Consider the following 27,939-nt stretch of genomic DNA (forward strand, 5'->3'; position numbering starts at 1 on the left):
ATTGTTTCGTTATAACAAATGGGATTCTTATAATTAATATTGTTGGTTGCCACATTTTATATAACATATTAAAAGGTATTAGCTGTCAAATAAGGTTGGTCCATCATCGTCATCTCTGACCCCTAGCCACAATTTCTCTCGTACAACTCTTTGTCTTTCCACGCTTAATTATGTTTATGGTGCAATAGGTTTTATACCGGTATGTTTGGCAAAAAGAAAACTCGATGACCCCCTACTTCCACTGATAGGCCAGTCTCCCTCCATCTTCAATTGGTGCCCGTTTTCACGACCATACTAGAGTCCATGGTTCCTGCAACCGCCACAACAGATTCCAACGAATAACGCTTCCGTAACTAACTACATACAGTACGTACTTCGAACAGTTTTGATGTATTCATCTTCACATGTGCATAATTTGAATAATGTTTTCTAATAAGGTATTTTCTTGTATCTCATATCGGGATTTGCTAGCATCCATCGTAGAAGGCAATTCGCGGATGGCCTGTTGCATGTGAGAGCAGCCACACATGCTCACTTTTCAGCAAATTTTGTCTTCATTCACGAGGTGGCTGCTCTCATGTGCAACAGACCATCCGTGAAATGCCTACTACGATGGATGCTACCAAATCCCTCTTATATCATTGGATTTTTGTATAAAGTATTAGAAATAATAAAATTATAAACTATCAGCAGAGGAACAATGATTCTTAGTCTAAGCAATAAGATATAAAGAGATTATATCTATATTTTTTTTAAAAAGATATAAAGAGATTATAAATTTGTAGAGCATTAATTATTAGAGCCCCAACTATACAGCGTTAGTTGTGTATCACGTGTACAAGTTGCTTTTGAAAGAGGTTAACCTGCACATCCAATTTCATTCCTTTTTTACTCAATAAATGAAAAGATTAGTATTCTCCATTTGTTACCAGCATCAATGGCCTACGTGGTGATGGTTTTACAGATAACAAGGTTAGAGAGAGAGAGAGAGAGTGTGTGTGTCGCCTGTTGAATTCGTTGCAATGATGGACCAAATTTAACGCCAATGAAAATTGTTAAACTTTTCATGTGTATGTCTCATGCATTTCACCCCGAACTCATTACAATTTGAATAATGCTAGTGAAACCGAGAGTCAGACCAAGCAGGGAACCGAACAAATTTGTTCTTGCCAGAACATCACAAGTGCCGTAAGTCAGCCCTTTGGTTTAGTAAAATCAACAAATAGTAGATTTCTCTCCCATCAGTTTGACTCCTGGTTACCAAATCATTCCCCTTACAATTTTCATCTTTACACTTGAGCTAGTGTCACAAGAATGCCCACCAAACGTCTTCTCCCAACATACTTTTGAAGATGACACAAGCCCCCTTCATGGGGGGTCATAATACCAATTGCATCCCGTGACACGCAACCTGCCTATCTTGTCTTTCAAACTAAACTAACAATGAGTCCACTTCATTCATTTGCCTATCTTACACATGAAATACTTAGGAGGAGCCTATCAGGCCCTTTCTTTTTAGCATTTACCGCTTAAGTTTCTTGACCAAAGCTGAACATTCAACATTAAAGCATAATAAACTCAAAATACATAGAAAATTTCAATACATCTACGATTATTTCAATAATTTAAATCATAGGCGTGACCTAATGTCACTTTCCCTGCGTCCCTGATCGAGAAACGGGTAGTCTGTGTACCCTACAACAGGATCCTTGGTATAGAAAGTGGCCCTGACATACCGAGTCAAGGGCGCGTTAACCTCAAATCGTTTAACCAGGTCTGGGTTTGAGATAAAGAGTCGACCATATGAGACTAGGTCCGCATCTCCACAAGCCATGGCTTCTATTCCCAGCTCCCTAGTGAACCCCCCACTACATATGAATGTGCCCTTATAAGCCCCCCTCCATGCCCTCATGAAACGAGTCTCTTCCTCTTCACTTCCATGTCTGCCCGATTCCGTCTGCCCATATGCCGTGTAACGCGGCTGAGTCATGTGGAGATAAGCGAGTTTCTGACCCAACTCGTCTTGGAGTTTGTTAAGCCTCTCAATAACTGCAAGGCCTAGGTTGAGTGGGTCCGAGTCCATGGCCTCAAGATGATCAATTGCGGGTGATATTCGGACGCCGACCCGGTCCGGGCCAATGGCGGATGCTACGGATCGAGTCACTTGCATCAAGAACTTGCACCGGTTCGCCACCGAGCCTCCATACTCGTCCGTTCTGTCGTTGATCCCATCCTTGAGGAATTGGTCAATGAGATACCCATGTGCTCCATGGATTTCAATGCCATCAAAGCCTGCAAAATCATTTGATCAGGATGAACGGTCCTGATTATACATTGAAACTCTTGGTACGAATCATTTATACGTGACTTAAAGTTAGGTCTATGTGGCCAAAATGTGGACCACTTGTTCATTAATGATCCAAACCATTCATTTTTTTACTGAATTCGTGGGCTGGTACCTGCTTCAATGGCGTTAATGGCTGCCTGGCGGTAATGTTGCACTATCTCCGGGATTTCAGAGGCATCGAGACGCCGTGGCCTGGGATACTTACCATAGGTCCCATCTGGCATCAGAATTCTCCATCTTCCAGAAATGGGCTTGTCTGTGGACGAGATCGGAGCTTCAGTCCGACCAGGTTGATAAACTGTGAGAATGTTAAAAAGAGTCAGCTTAGAAGGTAGCATATTGTATCCATGGTTAATATATAATTTCTTGGAAAACACTTCGAAAACAGTTTCCGTGGAGAAAACAAAGAAAGGTGAATAGAACACATTGATTTGGCAATTTTAACTGTTTTTGGCCATTTGTGGGGCTCGGGGAGACGCGCTCCCTTTTATTTGTTTGTTGAGCCCCCATTTTCACAACCCTCTTTTTATTTTTCTTTTAATGGGAGGTAAGCTTGGGTTGGGGGGATCCTAAAGATTTATTAAATGAAAAGAAAGATGATACGTTTAAGTATGAAAACCAACATCCGTCCCTATAATTGAAACGCTAAATAAGGACTGAATTGAAGGCAAAGAAACAGATTTCAAGCTCATCGAGATCAACTTTCTGCTATCCTGCATGAGTAGACTCGACAGCTCTAATGTTCCAGGAGGTCCTTTGGCTATTCCTCAACTTCCTGCTATCGTATCGATTTATCATCTTTTGACTCAACTTCCCAGTCCTTTGGCTATTCCTCAACTCCTAGTGGATTGTCTTTAGAGGTTTGTCCTCAATGGGAGGAGGTGGATCTCCACCAGTATTGTATTCCCAATAAGCAGGTTTCCTAGCAACCCTCTTTCTTATGGTTAATCTATGGTTTAAACTTTCTTTTTTTGTTAATCCATGGTTTAAACTTTCATTTTTGGTCAATCCATTGTTGAAACTTTCTTTTTTGGCTAATCCATAGTAAACACTTTAGTATATGACCGTCGTATATGCGGCACAGATGTATGTTGATCTAGAACATTCAAATTGTGGGTCCTCGCAATCCTATTCATATGATCAAAGACGATTAAACTGATTGCTCATAAGGAGGGGAGACAGTACGAGAAATCCCTATCAAACAAGGAAAAATAATACGCCACTTCAAATTGGGTTGCTATTGATGCTCCCCTCACTCCCATCTCTCACAACTGGCCCCACTAATATTCCATGGAAATTGTTTTCATGGTTGTCAAACATATGTTTAAATGATAATGCCTCTTAATTGAATAGAAAATCATTATTTTTTCCATTAAGGACTGTTCTGAAATTCATTTTATGGAAAAAATAATGATTTTAGGGAATGTTTGGATAGAGGGAAAAAGTATGGAAAAAAAAATCCAAGGTCTAGTAGTCTGCAAATTTCTTTGAAAATAGGAAAAAAATTCGATTATAAAATAACAAAATCCATGAAAAATTAGCTTACATCTGGAAAATTTATTTTCTATCGAAAAAATTTCCAATGAAATATGCATTCATCTTCTCCCAAGATTTTTGTAAGGGAATACTTTGCATACCTTGGTTAGAGGCGCGGCCAACATGCCAAAGCTGACAGAAAATGACACTCCCCTTTGCATGAACGGCTTCCACTACCTTCTTCCAGGCATCGATCTGCTCCCGTGTGTAAATCCCTGGGACATGCGGGAACCTTTACAACCAAATGAACCACCATACAAAGTTAATATTTCTTTCATGATAGTAGAAGGAATTAACCCTTCTTCAGTTTTTTTTATAATGTATACTCGTATCTTTTTTTTCTTTTTTGTTCATTGGACGGCATTGTATGGAAAACTCTACAAATGAAAGGATATTAGGTGTTATATAATATTAAGTATATTATATTATTAATAATGTATTTTATAGTATAAACTATGTTATATTAAAATAATGTATTTGGAGGCAAAGTCAAAGTTTTGAGACTTGTGTAAGTTCCCTCCATTAATTTGAAGGGGAAAATCAAAATCTTAAGAGTTGTGCAAGTTCCTTCACTTTTTCATTTTGGAATCTTTTTAAATGCTTTGGTGAGAATTATTTGAAATTGTTGAACACACATGGAGATTTGGGATTCAAACTCCTTTACTCCTTCATCTATAAATAGGAGATGGTTTCACTCATCTCATTCAAGTTCTTTAGAGCTATTTCTCTTTGAGAGAGCACCATGAAAGAACTTCAATTAATTATTATATATATATATATATATATATATATATATATATATATATATATATATGGAAGAAGATGAAGGAAGAAGAAATATAAAGACAGTTAGGCCTACCGGCTATAACAGTCATTTAAGCAAAAGAGTTTAAATTTTAATTGCTGAAATAGTTTTCTGTTAAACGACTATATTTGAAGAGTTGTGCCTCTTCTTCATAAGGGTGAGAGTCTCTTCAGAGTTGCGCCTCTTCTTCAAAAGGGTGCGAGTCTCTTCGTGAGAGGGTGTCTTTTGCACCAATTCGAAGTCTATAATTAGATTCAATCCGAGTTTATTAAAATCTACTTCTTCTGTCGTATTCTTCTCTCTTTAATATCAGTTTAAAAGTTTTTTTTCTGAGTGGGTTCTGATTCGTGAGAATACAAGAAGTGCAGTGTTACAATTCTCGGTATTGGACATTGTATCATGGAGATAGAATTTCAATAGTCCATCTGCATCTATACGTGAGAAATTACTATCTTAAAGATAGCTTCCTGGAAGTGCCTTGCACAACAAATTCTACTGTTATATTTCTGCATTATGTTCTTATCATTATCTACAACATTAGGATCATCCTGCGGCCCATATTTTTTGGGGCACGGCTTGTATACAATGGGTCCAAAATTGAATGGTTTAGATCATCCATTCATGTGCGCCCCACTCAAGTGTTTGGGCTTCAAGTGCGTGCATCATATATAAACTTTAATAACAAATAATTTGGATCCCATATGGCACGTGTGACGTGTGTGAGGTTGACAGCATGTTTATCTTATAATTAAACCTCGTTTATTAGATGGGAGAGGGTGACAGCTAGTGAGAAATTATAACGGCCAGTAATGAATCAAGAGGAATGCTCTGCAAGAGCGCCCCTGAGTTTAGCATTCCCCAACAAGTAAACACGGGATTCATTTGTTAATACGAGAACAGAAACCTTGTCGGATATATTCTCACTTACCAACATCCCCTCACATGTGGTCGAGGGCCCACGATCTGGTGCAGGTATGGACAATCTAAAAATAAATAAAAAGATTAAGATTCCTTTTAGGGGAAATGATATCAGCACAAATATGTTTTAATAATTGCACAAAACCAGCTTGTCTTTTCTAACCTAGCTTGCCTTTTATGTTTTAATTGTCTTGTGGGAGTTTTCTGGGAACTGTAATAACCTTTTAACAGCTCTTTAATACTAAAAGACAAGATGCGTTAGTGAAAATATCAAAACATGGTTGTGCTGATATCATTTCCATTTTTTCCCTTCTTGAGGACGTACATAGAAGTGGAGATTACAAAATTACCCTGCAGCAGTTGGTGAAATTAATGTTCCTTCCGTGATGAGGAATCCACCTTGTGTAGCCCTCTGGACGTAGTACTCGACATTGGCCGGCTGTGGAATTCCATTCAGAGCTCTGCATCTTGTCATGGGTGCAAGAACTATCCTGCCACACGGTGCAAAAGGAGAGAAAGATGAGGGCTAAATTCGTAATTTCAATACAGACTCACAAGCCACAATGCCCGCTAGCATGACGCGTGCAGGAACTATCCTCACGTTAACAGGGGGCGCATTATCCTTAGCGGGGCGAAACAATCAGCCCTTGTAAATTTTACAGATAATACTTCCATCCCGTGTTTTGGTTCTTCCACCCCTACTACAGTAACAGACAGAGGAATAATGGGAAGTGGTATACTCGTCCCTTTTTTTACCTGGGGCAGCCCTCCACAGTGTATTTGTGAGTAATATTTTACACTAGAGGAGGCTGTCCCAGGTAAAAATAGGGACGAATATATAATTTCCCCGAATGATATGCAAAATAAAGATACAGGGTGGAATATTCCACAATAACGAGGTTGGAAATATCAGCCCTCTTTATCGTCTGTCAAAATGACGAAAATACCCTTCAATCATGGATCTCTTGCCAAGAATAAACCCTAACAGTTTCGCTGTTTTCCGGGCAGATGGGTTTATTCCTTCAGTTGGATCCGATCCGATCCGATACCACTTTAAACCGAATCCGTACACACCAAAGTAAAAGTAAAAAAGCGAATAGGGAGAGATTATGAAAGAAATACCCAAAGAACTGACCTGTGAGATAGGTTGAATCGCCCCATCTTGCAAGGAGAAAATAGAGTCGGACATTTTACCGGGGATTCAGCCATATGTGACGATCTAGTAGAGAGATAGGAAGAAAAAGAAGAGGAATAAGAAGAAAGTAAAGATGAAGAAGAGGGAAAGCAGAGAAATAAAAAGGAGTTAGGTGGAGTCCTCGTCGGTCGGTGGGAGAACTTTGAAAGTGATGGTGATGTTTGGAGGGGTAGACATGTTCTTCATGTGTTTTTGTATAAAAATCGTGTGGTCTTATACGGCTGCGGATTGGGTTTGGACTTTGGACATGATCGCAAATTCGCAAATAAGTTCTCGGAATTTGCCCGGTGTTTTAATAAGGCTATTGATATTTGCACTACCGTAATTTGATAATTTCACTAGGGGTGGCAACGGGGCGGGTCGGGGCCGGATGTTGGGGTCCCCTTCCCCTTCCCCTCTGCGGGGAATTTTCCCCCTCCCCTTCCCCTTCCCCTCTGCGGGGATGGTGGGGAATCCCCCTCCCCTCCCCGCGGGGAATATCTAATCCCCTTCCCCTTCCCCTTCCCCTCCCCGCATCCTTCGGGGACAAAATCCCCGCCCCGCCCCCTCTTTGGAACCCAATCAAACCAGCAAACAGAGCTTCTTTCTTCTACGTCCATTACAGACAATATTGTGATGAATGCTATGATTCTATTCATGTGATCAACAAACAGATGGACAAAATCAGAAATGCATGGATGAGACAACAAACATAAATAACAACAGGACCTCATCTTTCAGCAATTTTCTGCATAAATTATGGAATGATAAATAGGAAATGAGCACCAGGTTTACCTTCATTAACAGGCAGCCAATGTGCAAAAAGTAACTATTTCAGTAGTCACAATGAACTTTAAAAGTCCATAAGTGGGCGCTCACACACGCAAAATAATGTTCATTAGTTCATTCTGTATAGCATGTTAACCCCCAGATGAGCATGAGAAATGAGAATGGAGAAGAGAAAAAAATCAACAAATGACTTATTTCTTTAACTGCAATTCAGTCTAGTGCTGACATGAAACAAATTTCTAGTAGCTAAATTTTTCTTGTTGAAAATTAAAACCTGCAATCCAATCCTAAAATTTTGTTGGCACTACGATTTTTTGATAATTGCATACACTCAGCTTCTCAGGCTCTCAGCTTGTCTTTATAATTTCAACATCTGTGAAAAGGTTATTATAATTCCCAAAATGCTCTCAGAAGCTAATTAAAAGGAAAAGACAAGCTAAGTTTATGTTTGGGGGAATCTTGTAGCTGATCCACAGAGTTTCTAGTAGTTTTCCTTAAAAAAAAACTTAAAAATTTACAAAAAAATGGCATTGATTAGCGGGGCGGGGCGGGGACAACTCCATCCCCTTCCCCTTTCAAATCGGGGAATCCCCTCCCCAAACGGGGCGGGGCGGGGCGGATCCCCGCTTTTTCGGGTGAAATTGCCAGCCCTAAATTTCACAAGCTCAGCCTGTCTTTTCTTTTGTCTTTCTTTTTTAATTGGCTTCTAAGAGCTTTTTGGGAACTGTAATAACCTTTGACAGTTTTGACTGCTCTTTAAATAACTAAGGACAAGATGATTTTGTGCAATTATCAAAAGATGGTCATGTAAATATCAATAGCGTTTTAATAAACATGGCCATGTTTTTAATATTTTGGATGACCGAGAAATGGACGGCTGAAATAGAGTTGGATCTATTCTTTCAACAATGGTTTTAAATTTCGGTTTCGGTACCGGTTTCGGACTCCACCGAAATCGAAAGTGTCGACGTAATTTCATAAAGTCATTTGGTCTGAATGCTAAATGAAGAAAATAAGCCAGATGCAAGAAAGAAGAGACCTAGCATGTATAAGATCATAACTTGAGTGATTCGGCGACCGAAAGTTCAAAATTTCGGCTGAAATCCGGCGAAACAAGATAAACACTATTTTATTCCATACAAAATTTTGGCCGAAATTTCGGTAAAATATTTAATTAATTAAAAAAACAGGTTTTTAGGTGAAATTTCGATAAAAAACAAATTTTCGGCAGAAATTTTGAAATTTTGGACGAAATAAAATACCATTTCCGGTATATGTGATTTCGGTGTAGGTCGACGGTCTCGACCGAAATCCGAAATTTTGGATTTCGGTCGAAATTTAAAACCATGTTTTCAACAAGTAAAATTTGGAATTTAAAATTGTTCGTTTTTTTGTAGAAACGGTCATCGCAAGTGAGAAGTCAACCTTATTTCGACTTAGGATGGTTTTCATAAGCAGGGAATGTAAAGAATTTAAACTCCACTAATATTGCTTAATTACATAAGATCTCATGAGTGTTTACATAGAGTAATTAATGGATAAACATGAAGATGCTAAGATAAAGATGGAAAGAGATAATCCTAATTTAATCTAGTGACCTAATGTAGCACTACATGATCAATTGTCACGTCTGGTCGGATCCGATACTCTGACATGGAATTCTAAATACGGTGAGATTAATCTCCTTAAGACCCTCTTTGGATTGCATGAACTTTTTTGGAAAAGAAAAAGTTCTCCACATTTATTTTACTTTTGATAAGGTGAGTCCCACCAAGTCAAGTCAACCCATGAATCCGCTGGGGCCACCATTTTACTCATGTTTTGATGGGGTAGGTCCCTCATCTCCACCCAAGCCCATGTATCTTTAGGGTGGGGACCTTTTTTACACCTCGCTTTTTATTGGCGTAGGGCCCATTACATTACGTTACACATGCGTGGCATGGCCAAGAATGCTAGTATATGTAGAAATGATATCAGCACACCCTATCAAAACATATTACCGAGTGTCACAAGTATTTTGGTCTAAACCCGTCCCTTCTGGTTTCTGTGATTAGCCATGGATTCGATGGATGGCGTGCCATCTCCCTACCTACTGCTTTCAGTGCCATACAAGGTGGGAGTCAAGAAGTTGCAACATCGAATGCAAGGCCTCTATCCGCACACTCTCCCGGCCCTAATGAACCGTTCCTTTTCATGATGACCCCTTTCCCGTCCTAATGAGGCAGGTGGAATCATCAAGTGAAATGAACCGCTTTCTCAATTTGAGAGAAATACAGTGAATGAGATGATAAGAGCATTGATTAGTGCTTGTTTGCGAAGTGCCCTGACTATGGAAAGTTTTTGCGGAATGCCCTTACTAATAGGGGGAACACCTAATTATTGAGGAGGTTTGGCTCGAGCGGTCGAAGACGCTGACGCTTGCCATGCTAATAGGGGGCTCACAACCTCCTCAAGGTATGGCAGTTTCCATCTTTTCACACACAACATGTTAAAGATTTTTCAAAATTAAGTTTTTTGGTCAAAACAATTTTTGGAAAATATTTCTTTAAGTGTGTTTTGGAAAAGGAAAAACTTTTCTTTGGAAATAGTTACTTTTTGCAAGAGAAAGAGAAGAGTGTAAAGTAGAGGGAAAAGATAGTCCCGTACCGACTCGTAAGAAAGAAAGAGTTGAGCTTATAAAGCTTCACTCTTTCTTCTTATTTGTTTATGTGCACATGAGGTCTTAGCCGTGGGTCGAACCGCGGGACGGTGTCGAATAGTTCGATTGGGTTGGGCTTTGATTCGAGCACAACGGTCGGCCCAGCGGGCCCAGTGCTCCAACGGTCAGTGGGTGCGATCCATTGGGTTGTGTCCCTTCCCCAACGGTCAAGGATCTAAGGGGTACGATCTGTACCATAGATGGATCATCTAACGGTTAGATGGGAGGACGGGAATTTAAATATCCCAACAGTCTCTCTAGGATTGATCTGGTTCGTTGAATCGCGTATGGGCGCGATCTAACGGCCAGAATTCAAACTGATCTGGAAAGACTCTATACAGGGGTGCTTTTCACACTGAAAAGTCACCAGAGGCTCTATAAAAGTTGCAGAACCCAGCCATTTCAAGATAGAATCGAATTTACCCATTTCTGGAAAAATTCTTAAGGCTTCCAGTGCATTATACTCTCTTTCTTGCTCCCACCAAAATTCGTTTTACTAAACTATTTTCTTATTGTTTATCTAATTACTGTTATACTGCAGTAACAGAAATTAGACTGATTCTCTCAGGCTTGTAAGATTCTAAGGGCATTTCGGATTTGACTCCGCTTGTGCATAGCGTCGTCAAATTAGTAGGACATTCCTACTGGCTTCATTGTATCTTGGAGGCAGTTCGCGGATCCCCTTTGCACACTTCTAGTGGGGGCGAAATCTGTCTTAAGGAAAGCGATTTCGCGTATTGAAGCAAACTGGTTACTGTTTTTTCTTTCCAACAGATACAAATTATTTCTCCAACACAACATATGGACATTTTGGTCTTTTTACGTATCAATAGTATTTTGGTCACAAATTGACTAGACGACGGGATTTGCAAATTTCCCTCAAATGTGACGACTCTAGTTGTAAATTGTCAAACTACAATACTGTTTTTGCAAATAAAGTTTCTACACTATTGTTTTATCAGTGGCACTCCTCTCTTCATTTTACACCTCCCTAGTTAGCTTTTGAACGTTATCGTTACAAATTCTCAGAGGAGTTACTAACAAACAGGTAAAATTTCAATCTCAAAAAGCTATCAATGTCCACTCAAAAGTGTTAAAAGGCGAGGAGTGACATTACCATAATGAGTGAGAGACATTTGCTTTTAAAAATTGCTACCAATATCATTTGGTTTAGTCACTTTAACAGTACTTTTTTGAGAAGTCCTAGCAGGAGAGTGTGATGGGCATGATGACCACTCCGGCATCCCAAGTGTATTGTCTTGGGGCAGGGATTCGGGCAGGCGTCGGATGCATCAACCTCACTGAAAATTTGACCATGATATGAATATTTTGATGGAATAAAATTTTCACCCAATGATTAAAGCCCACTTTCTTGGTCTTTTAAAAAAAACAACAATAGCTTCTCTCATAATATAAAGTGAAAAAAGAGATTTAACGGTGTGGTTATACCAGCATAATGTACAAATCCCATCAAAACTCCGAAGTTAAACGTACTTGAACGAGAATAGGATGGATGACAAACCTTCGTAGGTTGGATTATAGCCTACCTTTCATAAAAAAGAAAAAGGAGATCTAAATGAAGTCTATGTTTTAGCTACCAAATAAAGTATAGGTTTGACTCGTGTTATGCTGCTCTAGCATCTGACTTACCACTCAAGGGCATTATTGCCAGCAATATTAAAAGGGGGATTTATTTGGTTGGTGGCAAGAGGAGGCATGGCTATCCTGCTTGGATTTCTGAATTTATCCTCGAAGTATCTTGCTTGTTGTTTGCCAATTTTCTTCTACTAATATCATATAATCTATCTATCTATACATGTAAAATAGAATCCTGGACGACGTGGGTGCGCCACATGGCACCCCTTTTATGTCCCATGATTTTAGCAAAATTGTTTCTGTCTCTCAATATCCTACGTATATTGGCAAAATTTTGGCGAATTATTTATTTTTTGCCCCGCGCATCGCACGGGTTGTCCACTAGTTTTATATAATAATAGAGGTAAACGAAAGTATAAGATAGCTGAATCTATCCAGGGACAAAATAAACCCACGTTTGATGGAGAACATCCCAGAAGGATGGCAACATAATAACCAAAGCTCTCTCTCTCTCTCTCTCACGAGTAGAAAGATGACTTGAAAAGTAAACTGAGAATTTATAAAAGATTTTACTCAAAGTGCCGATTTATTATTTCTTCATTGTTTTTTTTCCATAAATAGATGCTGACCGTTTTATTTAATTTAAAAGTAAAAAAATCATTTATATATTCAAATTTATTTATTTATGAATGATAGAATGAAGGGTGCGCTCGCAAAAATCAGCTTCAAGGACGTCCCTAAACTCAGGGGCATCCTTGCTAAAAAGGAGTGAAATGGCGCCCCCATTGGATCGACATCACCATAGTGCATAAAGTCCAAGGATGATAAATGGACTACGTTGATGACTGATGAGGATCCAATGGGTGCCGCCCTTTCACCCCATTTTTGGAAGGGCGCCCGCATTCCGCAAGAGAAACATACATATTCGAAGTGCAAATTCCACGCGTAACTAGTTTGGTAGAGTCGATGGTCACATCGCATACATGAATGGTGGACCACACTGATTGAACCAATTATTTTAGCACACTGCACACACCAACCGAGCGCATGCTACTTGGGATTCCAACACGTAAAAAACGCGTAGACATGTTGTAGGTCCCACCAGAGTGGTCCGGAGCTAAAAATCTACACCAATCTAATGCTTGTAATTTTTCTATCAATAACCTGTTAAGTCCGCCAATATATGGTGTACGGTAAGATCATCATCCTAATCTAGATCACCTGTCTACCTAGCAAGGTTTTAAACTTCAGTTTCAGTATCCGTTTCGGCCCTCACCGAAACGTACATGATTAAAAAACAATATATTATTTCATACAGATTTCGGTCGAAATTTAGGAAAATATGCTATATAATTAAAATTTTTGGGTTGAATTTCTCGAAATTTCGGACGAAATTACAAAAAAAAATAAAAATTCGGCCGAAACCGTGAAACAGGAGAAAAAAAATTACACCCAAGTTTTCGTTTCCCTCGGTACACTACGCACCCCGCGCATTAGAGAAAGTAGCGAGAGAAAAAAAAAAACGTAGTTCCTCGGACGCTTCACTACAGCATCACCTCTCTATGCCCGTTTGGCTACATATATGGAGGCGACCCCATGCCGTTTAAAATTCGACGCTTTCGAGGTCATTTTTCCGTCCTCCTTTATTATTTTATTGCTATAAAAATCAATTTCCCATTTTTTTCTCATTCTCATATTTATATACTTTTGGAAACCGCTTCTAAAACGGGATTCCGTCCTTTTCCCCTTCACTATTAATCCTTTTCACCCTCTTATTTCCCTATCTTCGGTTTCAGAGGATTTTCCGTTGCCATGGCGTTTAGCACTATCACTCCCTCGATTCTATGAAGGCACGTGTGTTTCAGTTTATTTTTTTATTTATTTTCATCAGAAGTTCTTTTCAATTTCATTTGCTTGTAATTATTTCGTGAATTTATTATCGTCTGATGATTCGAGTTTCTGAGCTAGGTTAAGTTGAAACTGGAGTCATCGATTCTGTGCTTTTGTAATTTTTCATATCAAGAAGCTTTTACGGAGAAAGTTCTATTTGTTTTATTTTATTTTTCGTTTTTGATGTGCTGTTATTTGTTTTCCTTTTTAATTTCTAGCGGTGTCAGTTTTTTTTTTTTTTTACCACATGAATCATCGTTTTTTTTTTATAATTATTTTTCATTTTTTTCATGGATTGAAACGCCCTTGAGGAATATCTGGATTTTAATGAAGGTTTCTGCATTGATTTTTCTACATCTTTTATTCTAGATGCGCGTTGAGAGGCAGTTAGAGAGATGCGTTTGGAATAAATTGAAAATAATTTTTTTATCACAAATAATTCAGAAAAATATTGGCCTGAATTTAATGATTTTAAGTACTAATTTTCTTTGGACAAAGTTCATCAGTCAAGTGCTAAACTTTTGAAAACTTAAGGAAAACGTCGATAATTTACCCATATAAATTAACAAAGATGTACTGAAGACGAGTGCAAAAACTGGAAAGAGTATAAATACTTCTGGGGAAGTAAGAAACACATATGAATTTGTAATATATAGATATATGGTTTATTTATAAAAAAATTCGACTGTATAATCGTTTGAAATGCTTAACTTCTAATTCTATGCTGATTTAAAGCTGATGAATCTCTCTCAATCAAGGATAGTGATTGGAGGCATCTCTTACATATGATTAGAAAGGAAAGAGGAAAAAACTCTATGCACAGTAAGAAAATCTATTTGACCCTTGAGCCGGAGAGTTAAAAGCTTGATAGAGCAGAGGATGCCACATTTGAACATGAGTGTCTTTCAGTCATGGGATCCATGGTTAATTAAGTTTAAGGCTGGGGCACTTAACATGAAATGGGAAGCTAAAGGTTATCTTCGAGTTTTTTTTAGTAGGGATCATGATGTGCTGTGGAATGGCCTCCGTAAAAGTTATTGTTTTGTTGACCAGCTGAGTGACCCTATATACAAGGCAGGTGTACTGTTCTAAGAGGGCACATGATTAGATTTTTCATTTGATAGTTGTAAATCATATTATATTTATATGTGGAGGAAGGGAATTCTCAGTTCTGTCTGGCAATGGATGTTTTCTTTTGTTCCTTTTTACCCCTTTATGCTTGCAGAGGAGAAACGGGTTGTTACACAGGAGATAACATTGGCTCCTATATGTGTTGTTCTACTCAGGTTGTTGAGCGACAAAGATGAGCAGTGACAATTAAAATTGAAGACCACATAGGAATAGAATTTGGTGTAATTGAATAGGTGCTGGAATTGTGTGAGTAAGCATTTTGGTACGGAACCACGAAGGACAAATGGTCATAGAAAGCACTGACTTTTTATCTATACTGGATTTTCCAATTTTGTTGCTCTTTGAATTTAATATTTTATTTCTCCGTCTTTTTAAAACCTCATTTTTTATTGCTTGCGATTGGTTTATTTTACATTTCATGTGTTTTCTGCAGTTAGTTAAACCTGTGGAACTCCTCTTCTAATCTTTTTTTTTTGAATGGTTGCAATTTCATTCATTCAAAAAGGGAAGACCGAGATGGTCAACCCCACATTACATCAGAGGATTTTATAAAAAGCCAAGGGAAATACGAAAGATAACAAACATCATGGGAAGGAAGTCGAATAGCTCCAACCCCTGCCTTCCCACCCCTTCTCGAGCTAACCTATCTTGCTAATCTTGTGGATGAATTTCAGCATTTTGTGATTTTATAGTGCATTGACTTCTCAATAATCAGTGAAGCTTGGTCCAATATAGTTTAGTACCTATTATTGTTTTGAAGATTATTGGAAATTATTGTCTTCTTTCATGTATTTTCTTATGTTTTAATCTTGTTTTTTTATGATCCAGTGTCAAGAAATAATTGGCATTGTTAATTATAAAGGGAACTTATTCTGTATATTTGAAGCTTGGTCCAATATAGTTTAGCACCTATTATTGTTTTGAAGATTATCGGAAATTAATGTCTTCTTTGATGCATTTTCTTATGTTTCAATCTTGTTTTCTTGATGATCCGGTGTCAAGAAATCATTAGCATTGTTAATTATAAAGGGGACTTATTCTGTTTATTGGATATTTCCCTTTCACAAGTTACATCTTGACCATCCTCTGCCTGTTTTGGTTGCTCTCTTCTTTTAATCCCCAGGATTTAAGATTTATGGTTCTTATCGTATTTCTCCTCCAGGCATCAGTACTGTACAAAAGCAGTTTTGGGCCATGATTTGGGTTTTCTACAGGATAATTGTATTAGTTTTTTTGAAAGATGATAATTATGATTAATTGAGATGTAATCCTACTGTTATTATGTATTACATGTTTAATCATTTTATACTTAGTTACTAACTTGTAAACAATTCATTTAGACAGTGATCGACATTTTAATTGGCAAAATATTGTAAAATGGCTACAAAAGAAGGTTCCGATAGCCCTGGATGGACTCCTTCATATTTGGTGCAGACAACTGAGGATGTCGTTGCAAGAGCAGTCTCAGCTGCAACTGCGGCTGCCGCTGTTCGTTCACCACGCCCATCTGTAGTCTTTTCATCTAAAGATGATAAAAGTAACAGCCCAGTTCAGAAACTACAGCGGAAGGTTACAAAAGTATTAAAAGGATTCTCATCTCTGCCCGAAGTGAAAAGAGGATACTATAATCCAGAAGTTCTTACCACCCAAAAGCGTCAATGGGCAAACGATCAGTTGCAGTCCTTGGTATGGTGTTCCCAATTATGTGGCCCACTTTGCTTTTAAGTGACCCATTTAATTCTGATATTTTAATTGTTATCATGCCCATGCACATTCATTTCTCTGGATATTGTAGCGTAGTATATACCTTTAGCTTGTAATTATGAAGGTTCTTGTGATAGCTTTGTGCCAAATGAGGATGGTGTGCAAGTCTTTTTCTTCACGTATAAGAATTGATTTTGACCAAGTGAACTCTGTAGGTCTATCGTTTATTTAGTTTGATGTTTCTGTTTGGAACTGAAACTACTACCAAACAAGGTTTAGGTTGGAATTCTTAGATTACTTTTCCATAACAAAAATAATTACTACAACACATGAACGGGGAGTCCACTTGTTCACCTTTCTGACTCTTGGTGAAAATCCTATAAAATTATAGAAACATATGGAAATATATGCAAATGATGGACATTTAAGATCTAATCTTAGGAAGTACTAGAATGAACTCATATTCACACTAAAAAACCATCACATAAGCAAAAAAGTACCCATAATAGTTTAACAATATCAAACACCCACTGGCATGCACTGACACACTTGTCTGATGATATAGTACCTAGTTACCTACCACATTTCACTTGTAGTTCATACAAAGACACCATTTTTCACATGCAATTCGGCATGTTTTTGGTGGGGATGGTAAGTCATGTCAGGTTTCTCTAATCTCTATCCACTTCAAGCATCTGATTTGATGGATTCTTAAAGTCACCCAGTAACAAATTTTATTTTAATTATTTTCCACCGGTTTATGCATGTTCATAGCCGGAGAAATGCACCATATAGTTCGAAACACAGTCAGACACTAGGTCTCTGTCCTTCCACCTTATTACTTTTGACCGGCCTATGAAGATGTAGTGTTTACTTGTTGAAATATGAATCTTCCATAGAGTTGTCTTTCCTAAATTGTGGAGTGGTTTTTTTGTAATTATGTTTTACTGCCCTAATTCTGTCAGAAGTTTGGGCTGAGTAAGGATGTGAAGATTTCCCATGACTAGGATCTCTACCCACGGGTCCCAACCTTGCGTGCCAATCACACAGTTTGCCTATTTACTCAATGATGTTGTTTGTCATTTTCGTATACGTACTTTTCTTTCATGGTACTTACATGATCCTATTTCTGAATTATTATTTTTTATGTCCATGTTCAATTATTTTATAAAATGTGAATGTTACAGTTTTTTGTTGCCATCGACTTGTTGGCATGCCTTGTTTTGTCAAATCACTTTTTAAGTTTTTTCATAATATTTCTTTGGGATAAGTAAGGGTAGTCATTCTTAAGTAGGATCTATTTCTCATTTCTTCTTAATTCAATTCTTTACCATTAAAAAAAAGTAGGATCTATTTCTATATTTGGGATTAATTTTGATCTGATTTCGGAGCATATGCCACTCATTGATTTTGTTTATGTTGTTGAACTTAAAGTTTAAATTGTGCAGGATCAAAGGTTCGATCTTGTTTATGTTATTAACCATACAAGTTTAAATTGTGCAGGATCAAAGGTTGGTGAAAGAGCCGTCCAGGATTTTTGAGAGCATGGTAGTTGTTGGACTTCATCCTAACTCTAACATTCAAGAACTTCAAAAGCAGATTTTAGAGAAAAACTCGGGTCCAAAGAAATTACGAACAACACTAAGTTTCCGCCGCCAACCGCACAAAGAATCTAATCTTGAACCTCAGGTGCCAAGTCTGATCCATGAATGCAATATTGAAGCAAAATGCTTGGAGAAATTTATATCCTTTTCTAGATCAGAAAAATGCCTAATTTTTATGATTAGTTATTTTTGGTTAGCTGTTTCCTCGAATCTGCTTTTGCAACTTTGATATTGAGAGGCTCGTATAAAATTTATTGTTTTTATAGTTCTAAAAAATAAGGAATTTTTCTCGCAGTTTGTTTTAGATTGTCATTTTTTCTTGACATCTTAATCTATGCTGTGCAAGCATAGAGGTATTTGGACTATATCTGTTATAATCGTGTAGCTGAAAACAAGTAGACTTGTCTCCTTCATGTTGTACAGGTGTCTCCTGTCACGGGTTTCTTGCTGGTAGCATGTGGTTTTCTCATGGATGATGAGTACCATTTGTGTTGTCGCTACCATATACTTGACTACCTAGGTTGAAATGCGTGAAAGGACATGTTCGTATTCATGTTTTTTAGTATTCTCTTTAAATTATTAATGGATCATAGGAAATGTTATTCAAGACATATGTTGTGAGGTATCATATGTTGCCCAGCCATACAAGATGGCGGTTTGTATGAGCAGGCAGAGGTATAGATTGGGACTAACCTTTCAATTATCTAAATCATTCAGCTGTTCCCACCTTGGGCTGTATATGCCTCAAAATTCACCTGTGTAGTGACCACAACCCTCATATGAGAGATTTTCCTGCTCAACTTGAGCCGTTGGTCTCTCTCTCTAACTATCCATTTGCAGACCAATGGAGGATTGTGATCATTTGAAGTAGGAGATTGTTTGGCATGACCCATCCTTGATGGGGCCGAATAGGTTATGAGTTTGGAACTTTGGATAATTGAAAGAGTGGTTCTGATTTAATTTTTTATGGTATTAATATTCTTTGGAATAATGCACCGGAGAAACATGTTGTTTCTCATATGTGTTATGGAAATTGTGTTAAAATAGTGTCTTGATGTGAGGCTGTGCTGCTGATGACTTTTCTTCATAGAAGTCCTTTAACACCGTGTGTGAGATTTGTGTTTATTGTGGTTATCTCACGTTACATCTCTGCATGATCAACAGGTTATGCTTAAGTATCTTGCAGGTTAATTCTTTAATATTTGACAACTTTTTGGACATTTAAAGATGAACATCCATTTTCTACTTTCAGGTTTTATTTGTATATCCCCCAGAAAAGCAGCTACCTCTCAAATATAAAGATCTACTTTCATTTTGCTTTCCTGGAGGTGTGGAGGTTTGTACTAAATTTGATTGTGTTTGTTATTGCTGTTTTATCATTTTTAATGTCAATTTTCAGCTGAATCTTTTAAAGCTGAGGTGCTTCAAATTTTGATGTTTTTTTTTTGTTTGTATGGTATGATTTTTTTTTGGTTATTCTTGTTCCATGTTCTGTAGCTAATAAAGATTTAATTTCTTATGTTGATAAAAACTGGTACAATGAAATCTTTTCACTAAATATGTTCTTGGATTTTATTAAATGGACAAGGTTCTTCATCTCTTCTTCTCCTAGTCAATAGAATATCAGAACCAAATCAGTTGCAGATATTAACTAAGGACCAAACTTATCTTTCATTCACCTATTTCTAATTCTAATCTACGACTATGGGAAGTATAGGGTGACATGGCTACACTTTTAGTTTCAAATCCAAGAAAACTCATACTTCTGGGGAAGAGGATGGTTAGTGGCCTATCACTAATCATCCTAAATTACATTAAGTTTCAAATGAATGGGATGATTACATCAAATGCTCTTGTATGAGGGGCATAAATAATCTCCTTGGAGTATTAGTGAAGAATACTACAAGCTGATTTTCAAATCTCATGAATACATATTGATGATCTCCTTTGCTGCTACTTTATAATCTTTTGCAAAATGACTATCAACCTTGATAAGTCCGGTCCTCGTTCAAAATTATTTGTAGTATGTGTACATACTAGAGTTGTCTTAGAGTGACACACTAGCTTACAAAAAGTAATTTGATGCAGTTATGCGTTAACAATAAGTTTCTACATCATCTTCTGAAACTATTTTAACTTCACTGCTAGGTTCATGCTGTGGAAAGAACTCCTTCAGTGAGTGAGTTGAATGAAATACTTTTCGGTCAGGTATAAATGCTTTTAGAACTGATACTTCTTCTTGTAATATATCTTGTATTGGTATACACAAGCATGTTTAGTTTAATGACAATAGTCTTTCTTTCCAATATAATGAACTTGCTTCGCTCGCTTCATCATCTCTACTATAGTTTGGATTTTCATTAAATAAAATGTTGCATGTCTTGATTATGGTTTTGCTTTTCTGATTATTGAATTTGTGCTGTTACATAGATTATAAATGCTTACAACAATTTATGTGTCACTTCTTTTGCAGGAGCACCTTAAACAAAGCGATCTATCATTTGTTTTTCGTTTACAGGTAATTTGTTTGTTATCATTTCATACTGTTTTCCTGTGGTTATTCTTGCTATGAGTTTTTCTTTCACATGACAGTTTAATTACAGACAATTATGTGCTGCTTGCTCTTATGTATTGATAGTTGAGTTACTCTTGGAATGGAATTACATTCCAGGATCTTGTTGGACATTTTAATGTAGTTATGGATGTAACATCTTACCCAATGCTTCATCATTTGCATACGAATGATCCTGCATAGTTCATAAAGGGGACCGCTTTACGATTTTTAATTTTTTGAAATTAAAGGTTGTATGTTTTTTCATGATTGGTATTGTTTGTAGAAGTCCTTGTCTATGTAGCGATCTGGTTATAAGCTGGTCTATAATGATTCTTCTCATGGGAATATTGTTCTCTATCTATAAAATTAGTGGTGGATATTTGATAAAATTATGGATTGCTTCTCTCAAGGTATGTTTTCATGTTCATTATCGATTAAAGCATTGTTCTTTGATTCTGTGGTTTGGGATGTGTCATCAATCATTTCAACAAAGGCAAAAAATACAAATGCCTCTGTTTTTAGCTACACAAGATAAAGCAGCAATGCGGTGGGTCATCCTTTTAAATTTTTGGTCGGCTCCACAATTAGTGAAAAAAATTGGATGCTAGCGTTTATGGACGCGAAACATTGTTAAAGTTTGACAAAATGCTTATGGATAAATAAGTCAACATGCAAAACAAAAAAATACAAGATTCTTACGAGGAGAAAAGGATTTTTGTTCCTTTTTGTTGGTTTTGTAACTTTTGTTTATATTCTATAATCTATATATACTTATTAAACCGTCATCTCATATTCAATGTAAAAATCTTTGTTATACACTAATATGTCTAATTGTTTTACCGGTTATTATCTTCCCACATAGGTTTTTAAGTAAGGTTCTGTGTCTTTCTCAGGTGGCTGATGATTCAACATTATATGGTTGCTGTGTGTTAGTTGAAGAAATTGTACAAAAACCATCAGGATTGATTTCAATGATTTCAGAAGGAGAACCTTCTTGCTCCTCTTTGGGTCGTCTTATCATAACCACACCTCGATGTTATTGCATTCTTTCAAGGCTTCCCTTCTTTGATTTACATTTTGGTATACTTAAAAGGTACTGGCTATTTCAAATATTTTATTTGATCTCTTGTTCTTTTTCTTGAGATTCATTGTACAAATGCTGTAAACATTTTCTGATGATAAATGTATAAGTCTTAATAAAAGAAATCAATTCCTAGGAAGAAGCGTTCTGCTGGTGTGGCTTAGAAAAAAATAAATGGAGCAATGTTATTCTGGTACTACCTGAGGTGTGATGCAAAATGAACTGCATGACCATCTGAAATATTTGTTAAGAAGTCGGATAGTTAGGTAGTATTTATGTCACATCTTTAGTGTGAATTGTTATTCTTCTTTTACATTAGTAGGATGTGACACCTAATATTTTTACACCATCTTTTTCATGTGTCAAGAACACCCAAGGGGTTCTCTGTTTTTGTTATGCCCTAGTGTATACTTAACTGCTCAACATCTTGGTGTTAATTATATCTTGCTTTAGTTGCAACACATGAATAGAAAGTTTATGTTGTATTCTGGTTGTTTGATTAACTCCACATTTATTTGTTTCTTCTTTTTCATGGTGTTGCACATCTTGACAAAGTCTCCTTTTTCCTTGTAGCATCTTCACTGAAGAAAGGCTGGAACGGTTAACAAAGGGCATTGATATGTTCAATTTGGTTTCATCAGAGGGATGCAGCAATGAAGAAAATACACTTGAAAATTCTGATAATATTTCACTCAAGCATGACCACGAAGAGGAAGTAACAGTAGTGGCCATGGAAAGGTCTGAGATAAGTTCCGAGGTTTCTTCTCCTAGAAGTATCATAGTTAATGGGAAGGGCCCGGAACATCAAAAGTTTGAAAGAGAGTTGGATTTGTCAAGGGAAGCCGTGAACAATGATATAATGATTCTAGTTAATTCAGAAACTGAGGGGTTGGTGACTAAAAGGGATTCTGGGGTTGAAATGCAGGGTTCTAATGGTCATGATGTCTCTGTTGATGAAATTACGAGAGGCAAACACACATATGAAAGACACGTACCAGAGGCTGTTTTGCCACTTTTGCGGTATCACGAATATGAAAGCTCTGAATCCTCTACCAGGTAGCTCCATAGGTCTCATCTTGTACTTTAGAATCATTTGTTACTTTGGTGACTCCTCACATAGTAGAACATATGTTCTAAAAGATGATAATGGATCGCTACACTGCATTTGCAAAATTATGTTTGGACTCAGTCTTATTAAAATCCAAATGGATCAATTTATTCGAATGAACTCAAATATATCGAACCAAGAGGTTGGTGGAGGTTCGATTCCAGCTCCCCCCCCTCCACTTCCACCACCACAAAAATAAAAATAAAAATCAATCCATTGCGGAATCCATGGTTTTGCATTCTGTACATGAAAGAAGATTTTATTTATACTAGTAAAAGCAATTTCCAGATCATTCAAATGGACAATGTGCCTTTCATCTGAAGAACATTAGTTGTTGTATGCCTCTGGTGCATGATAGAAGTTTGTAAACAGCTAAAATTATAATGGAAAGCATAATTTGTGAAACCATTTTCCTGGATAGATTGGGGATGGGCATTCTTCTTTACTGAGAAATTTGTTCAAAAGCAAGTAACTTTATTATTTAAACAAATGATGACATTGTGAAATGATATTAATAACTTCATAAAGCAGGTTTGTAATGCTAACATACTAAAACATGGGCTTTACTTGCAAGTTGCAACATTCGTATAATGTATCTGTTATGTTAAGGTTATATAATGTCTTTAAGTGCTCAGGTAACAAAGTCGGTATTGTGACTTATAAGCAGTGATTGTATCAGCACGCTTCTGATGTAGAATAATTTGATCATATGAATTTTCTGAAAAGATGGTTAAATATTTCTATAGAAATTCCAATCTTGACTATATTATTTATTTTTATGCAGTTTCGAGGGTTCCCCTAGTGAAGATAGAATCTTTAGGAGTGACATGGATGAAGCAGAGATGGAAGATTCCTCTTCCTCTGGCCAAGAAGATTTCAGCGATCACAATGACATTCTTGAATGGGCCAAGGTCTGTAGATTACATGGTTTAGAGTCTTTAGACTTTTGTTTATGTGTACAAAGTTGCCTGAATTGCCACTTGTCTATTGTGCTGTTTTTTCTTTTTTGAATGGTTGTCTATTGTGCTGTTGTTGTCTTCTTTTCCTAATTACACACTATTTTGATTGATTTTTCAGGTAAACAATCATGGGTCCTTACAGATAATTTGCGAATATTATCGATTACGTTACCCTGCCAGAGGTTCAACGCTTACTTTTCACCCTCTGGAACACATGCATCCCTTGGAATTTCGTAGACCTGGTGAAACAGTTCTGCATATCGCTGGCTCAACCATTGATTTGAGATCTTGTACTACAAGTTTGCAAGTGGAGGTATATTCTATTATTGCATTTTTAGGAATTAACCTTCATTTTCACCCCTTGCTGTGATGAAACTCCCTTCTGGCATATTATCCATTTTTTCTGTTATGGGAAAGTATAGAACGCCGATGAAAGGTGCTTTATATTTATATCTCTTGGTTTTTCTCAGGCACACAATGCTCTGTTGACAGAGGAGGAGGCAAGTGCTCTATCTGCATGGACTGTTGCATGCATTTGTGGTTGCTTGCGGCTTGAAAATGTAAGTTGCACGATGATTGTCAAGAGCATATTCATATCATGAATATTTAGTATAAATTACAAATTTTTTCACCTTGGTGTTTTGTTGTTTGACCATGACTTAATAGATTGATTTTCATTGACCTAGTGGTCTGCCTTTAGCTGTGCAGCATGAGGCCATTTTATGGACGTGTATGCTTGTAACTTGGGTGATGTCTATCTTTACTAATTGTATTTGTTGATGAAATGTCAAATTATCTCCAATATGTTTGACACTTGCAATCAAAGTTGTGGCATGTGAGAACTGAAAAGGGAATGGTAAATTGATTGATTTAGTCATGTTAAGGGTTTTAGGACTAGATCATAGAGTCAGAATGTGAACAGGTATTTGTCTTGAACAATTAACACTTTTAGCTCAGTTCATTGGGTAAGAGATAACCTCCTGTTATAAATCTAGAACATGAGAAAATCAGAAGTATTGAAGATAAGAGGAAGAAGAAGAGGAAGGAGAAGAAGAGAGAGAGGAGAGAAACCATGAAGGTGAGGGGAAGGTGTTTGTGTGGTTAGAAACTCCAATCCACAAACTGTTTTATTTCTCTTTTCATGAAAACCATAAGTGGTCCCACAATAATAAGTTCCGTGATTTAAACATCAATCCTTGGCGGGGCATGCCTCTCACATGCATCATTTTCCTCTGGTTGGAGAAGAACTCAACCTTGAGTTTAGCTGTAATTCCATTCTCCCCACTATGGTACTTGTACAAATCCAAAATATTGAAAATATTGGAAGTCTTCTTGTCCTCTGGCAAGTCAATCACACAAGCATTGCTCCTAATCTTCTTCAATGCGACCGATGGTCCAACTTTTTTGTTGTTCAGCTTGTTGCTTGTATTTTTATTTTTATTTGAAAGATGACAAATTGCATTAATATTTGAAGCGCAATCGGGACCAGTGGTCCCAGCCTGCTTTTACAAATATTGGATATTAAACACCGGATATATCCGATGGTTTACAAAAGAGACAAGGCACACTTCCAGAAGAAAGGATAGAACTATCCTTTTCATAATGGAATACATTCATTACAAATATGAAAATATTTCAAATTCCTCCCGTTCTGCTCCCGCTTTAGCTAGAGTGTCAGCCATCTCATTTGCCGATCGCCTCCGATGTTCAAGCCGCGGGTTAAGTACCCGCATTAGATCCAGTATTTCCTCTACTAGCTCCTACAATCTCCAAGGACCCTTTGATGACTTAGAAGCCCAAGCCACTACATTTGAGGAGTCACCTTCCACTATAAGGAGGCATTGGTCATGTTCAGATGCCCATCGTAGACCAAAGAGTAATGCTCTAACCTCAGCCTCATTAGAGTCACATATTCCACAAGGTCCAGAATATGACATAACAATTGAGCCAGAAGAGTTCCTAATGACTCCTCTAATCCCCGCTCTTCCAGGATTGCCCAAAGAGCTGCCATCGAAATTCAGTTTCAACCATCCCGATGGCGTGCAAGACCATTTTAGTTTAGGTTTGGAACGAATAGTTCTGTCCCATATTATTGACCACCAGTTCCTTATGAGTAAGGGTGTCAATTTTGGCTCGGGCTCGGCTCGGAAAAAGTTCGGCTCGAGCTCGGCTCGAATCCTTAACGAGCCGAGCCGAGCCGGCTGGCCAGGCTCGTTAAGCTTAACGAGCCGAGCCCGAGCTAGGCCAGGCTCTGCTCGGCTCGTTAAGGCTCGTTAAGAATTTAATATATTTAAATATATATATTATATATTAATATATACACTAAAAGGGTTGTCCAAGGAGTGAAAGGCGGACGCAAAATATGTCACTTCTTTTTTGAAACCTCACTTGTTACTTGGACCACCCCCCGTAGTGTAAAAAGAGTAGTCAAATTACACTAGATAGGGCTGTCTAGGGAAGATGAGGGGTGTGAACTTAATATAACCCGAGCTCGATAAGGCTCGCGAGCCTGGCCGAGCCGAGCCGAGCTCGAGCCTGGTTCGAGCCCGAGCCGAGCTTTTGAGCTTAACGTTACACCCCTACTTATGAGGTCACACATTACATATGGAGATTGTTTCTTCACCTTTGTCCATGAAATCATTTCAATTTTGGTATCCGAGGCAACACGAGCCACAATTCTACTTTTCTCTTGGAAGATGTGTCTATTGCGTTCTTTCCAGATATTCCATATTATGGCATATGGAGCTGTTGCCCAAAGATATCTACCCATTTCTCCAAAGGGTCCTGAGCGCCATCCAGAAAGGAGGGAGCAGATCGACTGAGGGCAAACCCAAAAGACCCCAAAAGCTCCGATTGCTTTTGTCCAGATATGATAAGCGAAAGGGTAGTGCAACATTAGATGGTCCAGGATTTCTTCATTTTGATGACAAAGAACACATGTACTAGCCATACTGAAGTGTCTTTTCTTTAGGCGATCACATGTGTTAATCTTCTTGTGTATCAGTGTCCATCCAAAAGCTACTACCCTTGGTGGGGCTAGCGATTTCCAAATATGCCTTACCGGAGAAAGATGACCCTCATTTAACATAGAGAAGAAAGACTTGGCAGAGAATTCCTCACTCGAAGAGGGGATCCAAAATCTTTCATCCTTTTTATGTTGCGAGCAATATGCCGATTCCAGGGAAAAAAGTAGTCTCTGGAGCTCTTGAATTTCATCATCCTTGAGGTCTCGACCCAAACGAATGTCCTAGAACCCTCTTCCACCCTGACCCTCTCTCACCAAGTAGTCAGCAACAGTCGCTTCAGGATTCGAAGCAATTCTAAAAAGCCCCGGAAATTCCATACAAAGTTTAGATTGACCGCACCAGAGGTCTAGCCAAAATCTTACGTTGGTACCCTTTCCCACTTTGTAGCGGATTGACCGGTCAAAATACTCTTTGACAGAGCAGATGGATTTCCAAGCATCTGAGCCCTTTCCTCCCGTTGGTTTTTTAAAACTCCAATCCCCCCATCCGGAACCATATTTTAGCCTTATGACCCGATGCCATAAAGCAGATTTTTCTTTACCATATCTCCACAACCATTTGCCAATCAAGGATTTATTACGTAGTCTAAGCTTACCAATACTTAGGCCCCCCTTCGCCTTTGACTGTGTGACTTTGTCCCAGCTAATTAGGTGCCTTACCTTCTTCAGTGTTCCATCTCCGTCCGATAAGAAGTTCCTTTGCAACCTCTCAATTCTCAATGCCACCTTAACTGGGATTTTGTATAAGGACATGAAATATACTGGTAAGTTAGAGAAAGCTGCTTTGATTAGTGTGATCCTTCCCCCAAAAGAGATATACTTTTTCTTCCAGGTAGCCAACTTTCTTTCAATTCTTTCAACTACCGGATCCCATTGGGATGCCGATGGTATACCGAATCCTAAGGGTAGGCCCAGGTAGGAAATTGGGAAAGACTCTGCAGAACACCCAATAGACTCTACCAATCGATGCACCTCTAGTTGATCCAGATTGATGCCCAGGAGCATGCTTTTACCTAAATT

The 27,939-nt window shown here is 37.9% G+C and overlaps 2 protein-coding genes across 7 annotated transcripts in view; one reads left to right on the forward strand and one right to left on the reverse strand.

Moving 5' to 3' along the window:
• Window positions 1–1,483: 1,483 nt before the first annotated feature.
• Window positions 1,484–7,031, reverse strand: OPR3 (oxophytodienoate-reductase 3). The gene is made up of 5 exons (XM_077384845.1): window positions 6,742–7,031; window positions 5,957–6,097; window positions 3,985–4,115; window positions 2,460–2,645; window positions 1,484–2,292 (listed from the first exon to the last, which is right to left on the reverse strand). The coding sequence occupies exons 1-5, from the start codon at window positions 6,813–6,815 to the stop codon at window positions 1,631–1,633; spliced, it is 1,194 nt and encodes a 397-aa protein (XP_077240960.1). The 5' UTR covers window positions 6,816–7,031; the 3' UTR covers window positions 1,484–1,630.
• A 6,332-nt stretch (window positions 7,032–13,363) lies between these two features.
• LOC143881640 (uncharacterized) overlaps window positions 13,364–27,939 on the forward strand; it is a 37,503-nt gene continuing 22,927 nt past the window's right edge. Inside the window, exons 1-12 of one of the 6 annotated variants that reach the window (XM_077384848.1) lie at window positions 13,364–13,487; window positions 13,660–13,717; window positions 16,229–16,570; window positions 18,092–18,277; window positions 19,445–19,528; window positions 20,341–20,400; window positions 20,666–20,710; window positions 21,640–21,839; window positions 22,401–22,883; window positions 23,720–23,846; window positions 24,013–24,207; window positions 24,365–24,454. In XM_077384848.1, the coding sequence (XP_077240963.1) occupies window positions 16,262–16,570; window positions 18,092–18,277; window positions 19,445–19,528; window positions 20,341–20,400; window positions 20,666–20,710; window positions 21,640–21,839; window positions 22,401–22,883; window positions 23,720–23,846; window positions 24,013–24,207; window positions 24,365–24,454 (1,779 nt within the window). In that variant the 5' untranslated portion in view covers window positions 13,364–13,487; window positions 13,660–13,717; window positions 16,229–16,261. The other 5 variants (XM_077384849.1, XM_077384846.1, XM_077384847.1 and 2 more) reach the window with 5 other exon arrangements.

Source organism: Tasmannia lanceolata, unplaced genomic scaffold (genome assembly GCF_043159265.1).
Source record: "Tasmannia lanceolata isolate RefF3 unplaced genomic scaffold, GAP_Taslan_0.1 ptg000007l, whole genome shotgun sequence".
Lineage (NCBI taxonomy): Eukaryota > Viridiplantae > Streptophyta > Magnoliopsida > Canellales > Winteraceae > Tasmannia > Tasmannia lanceolata.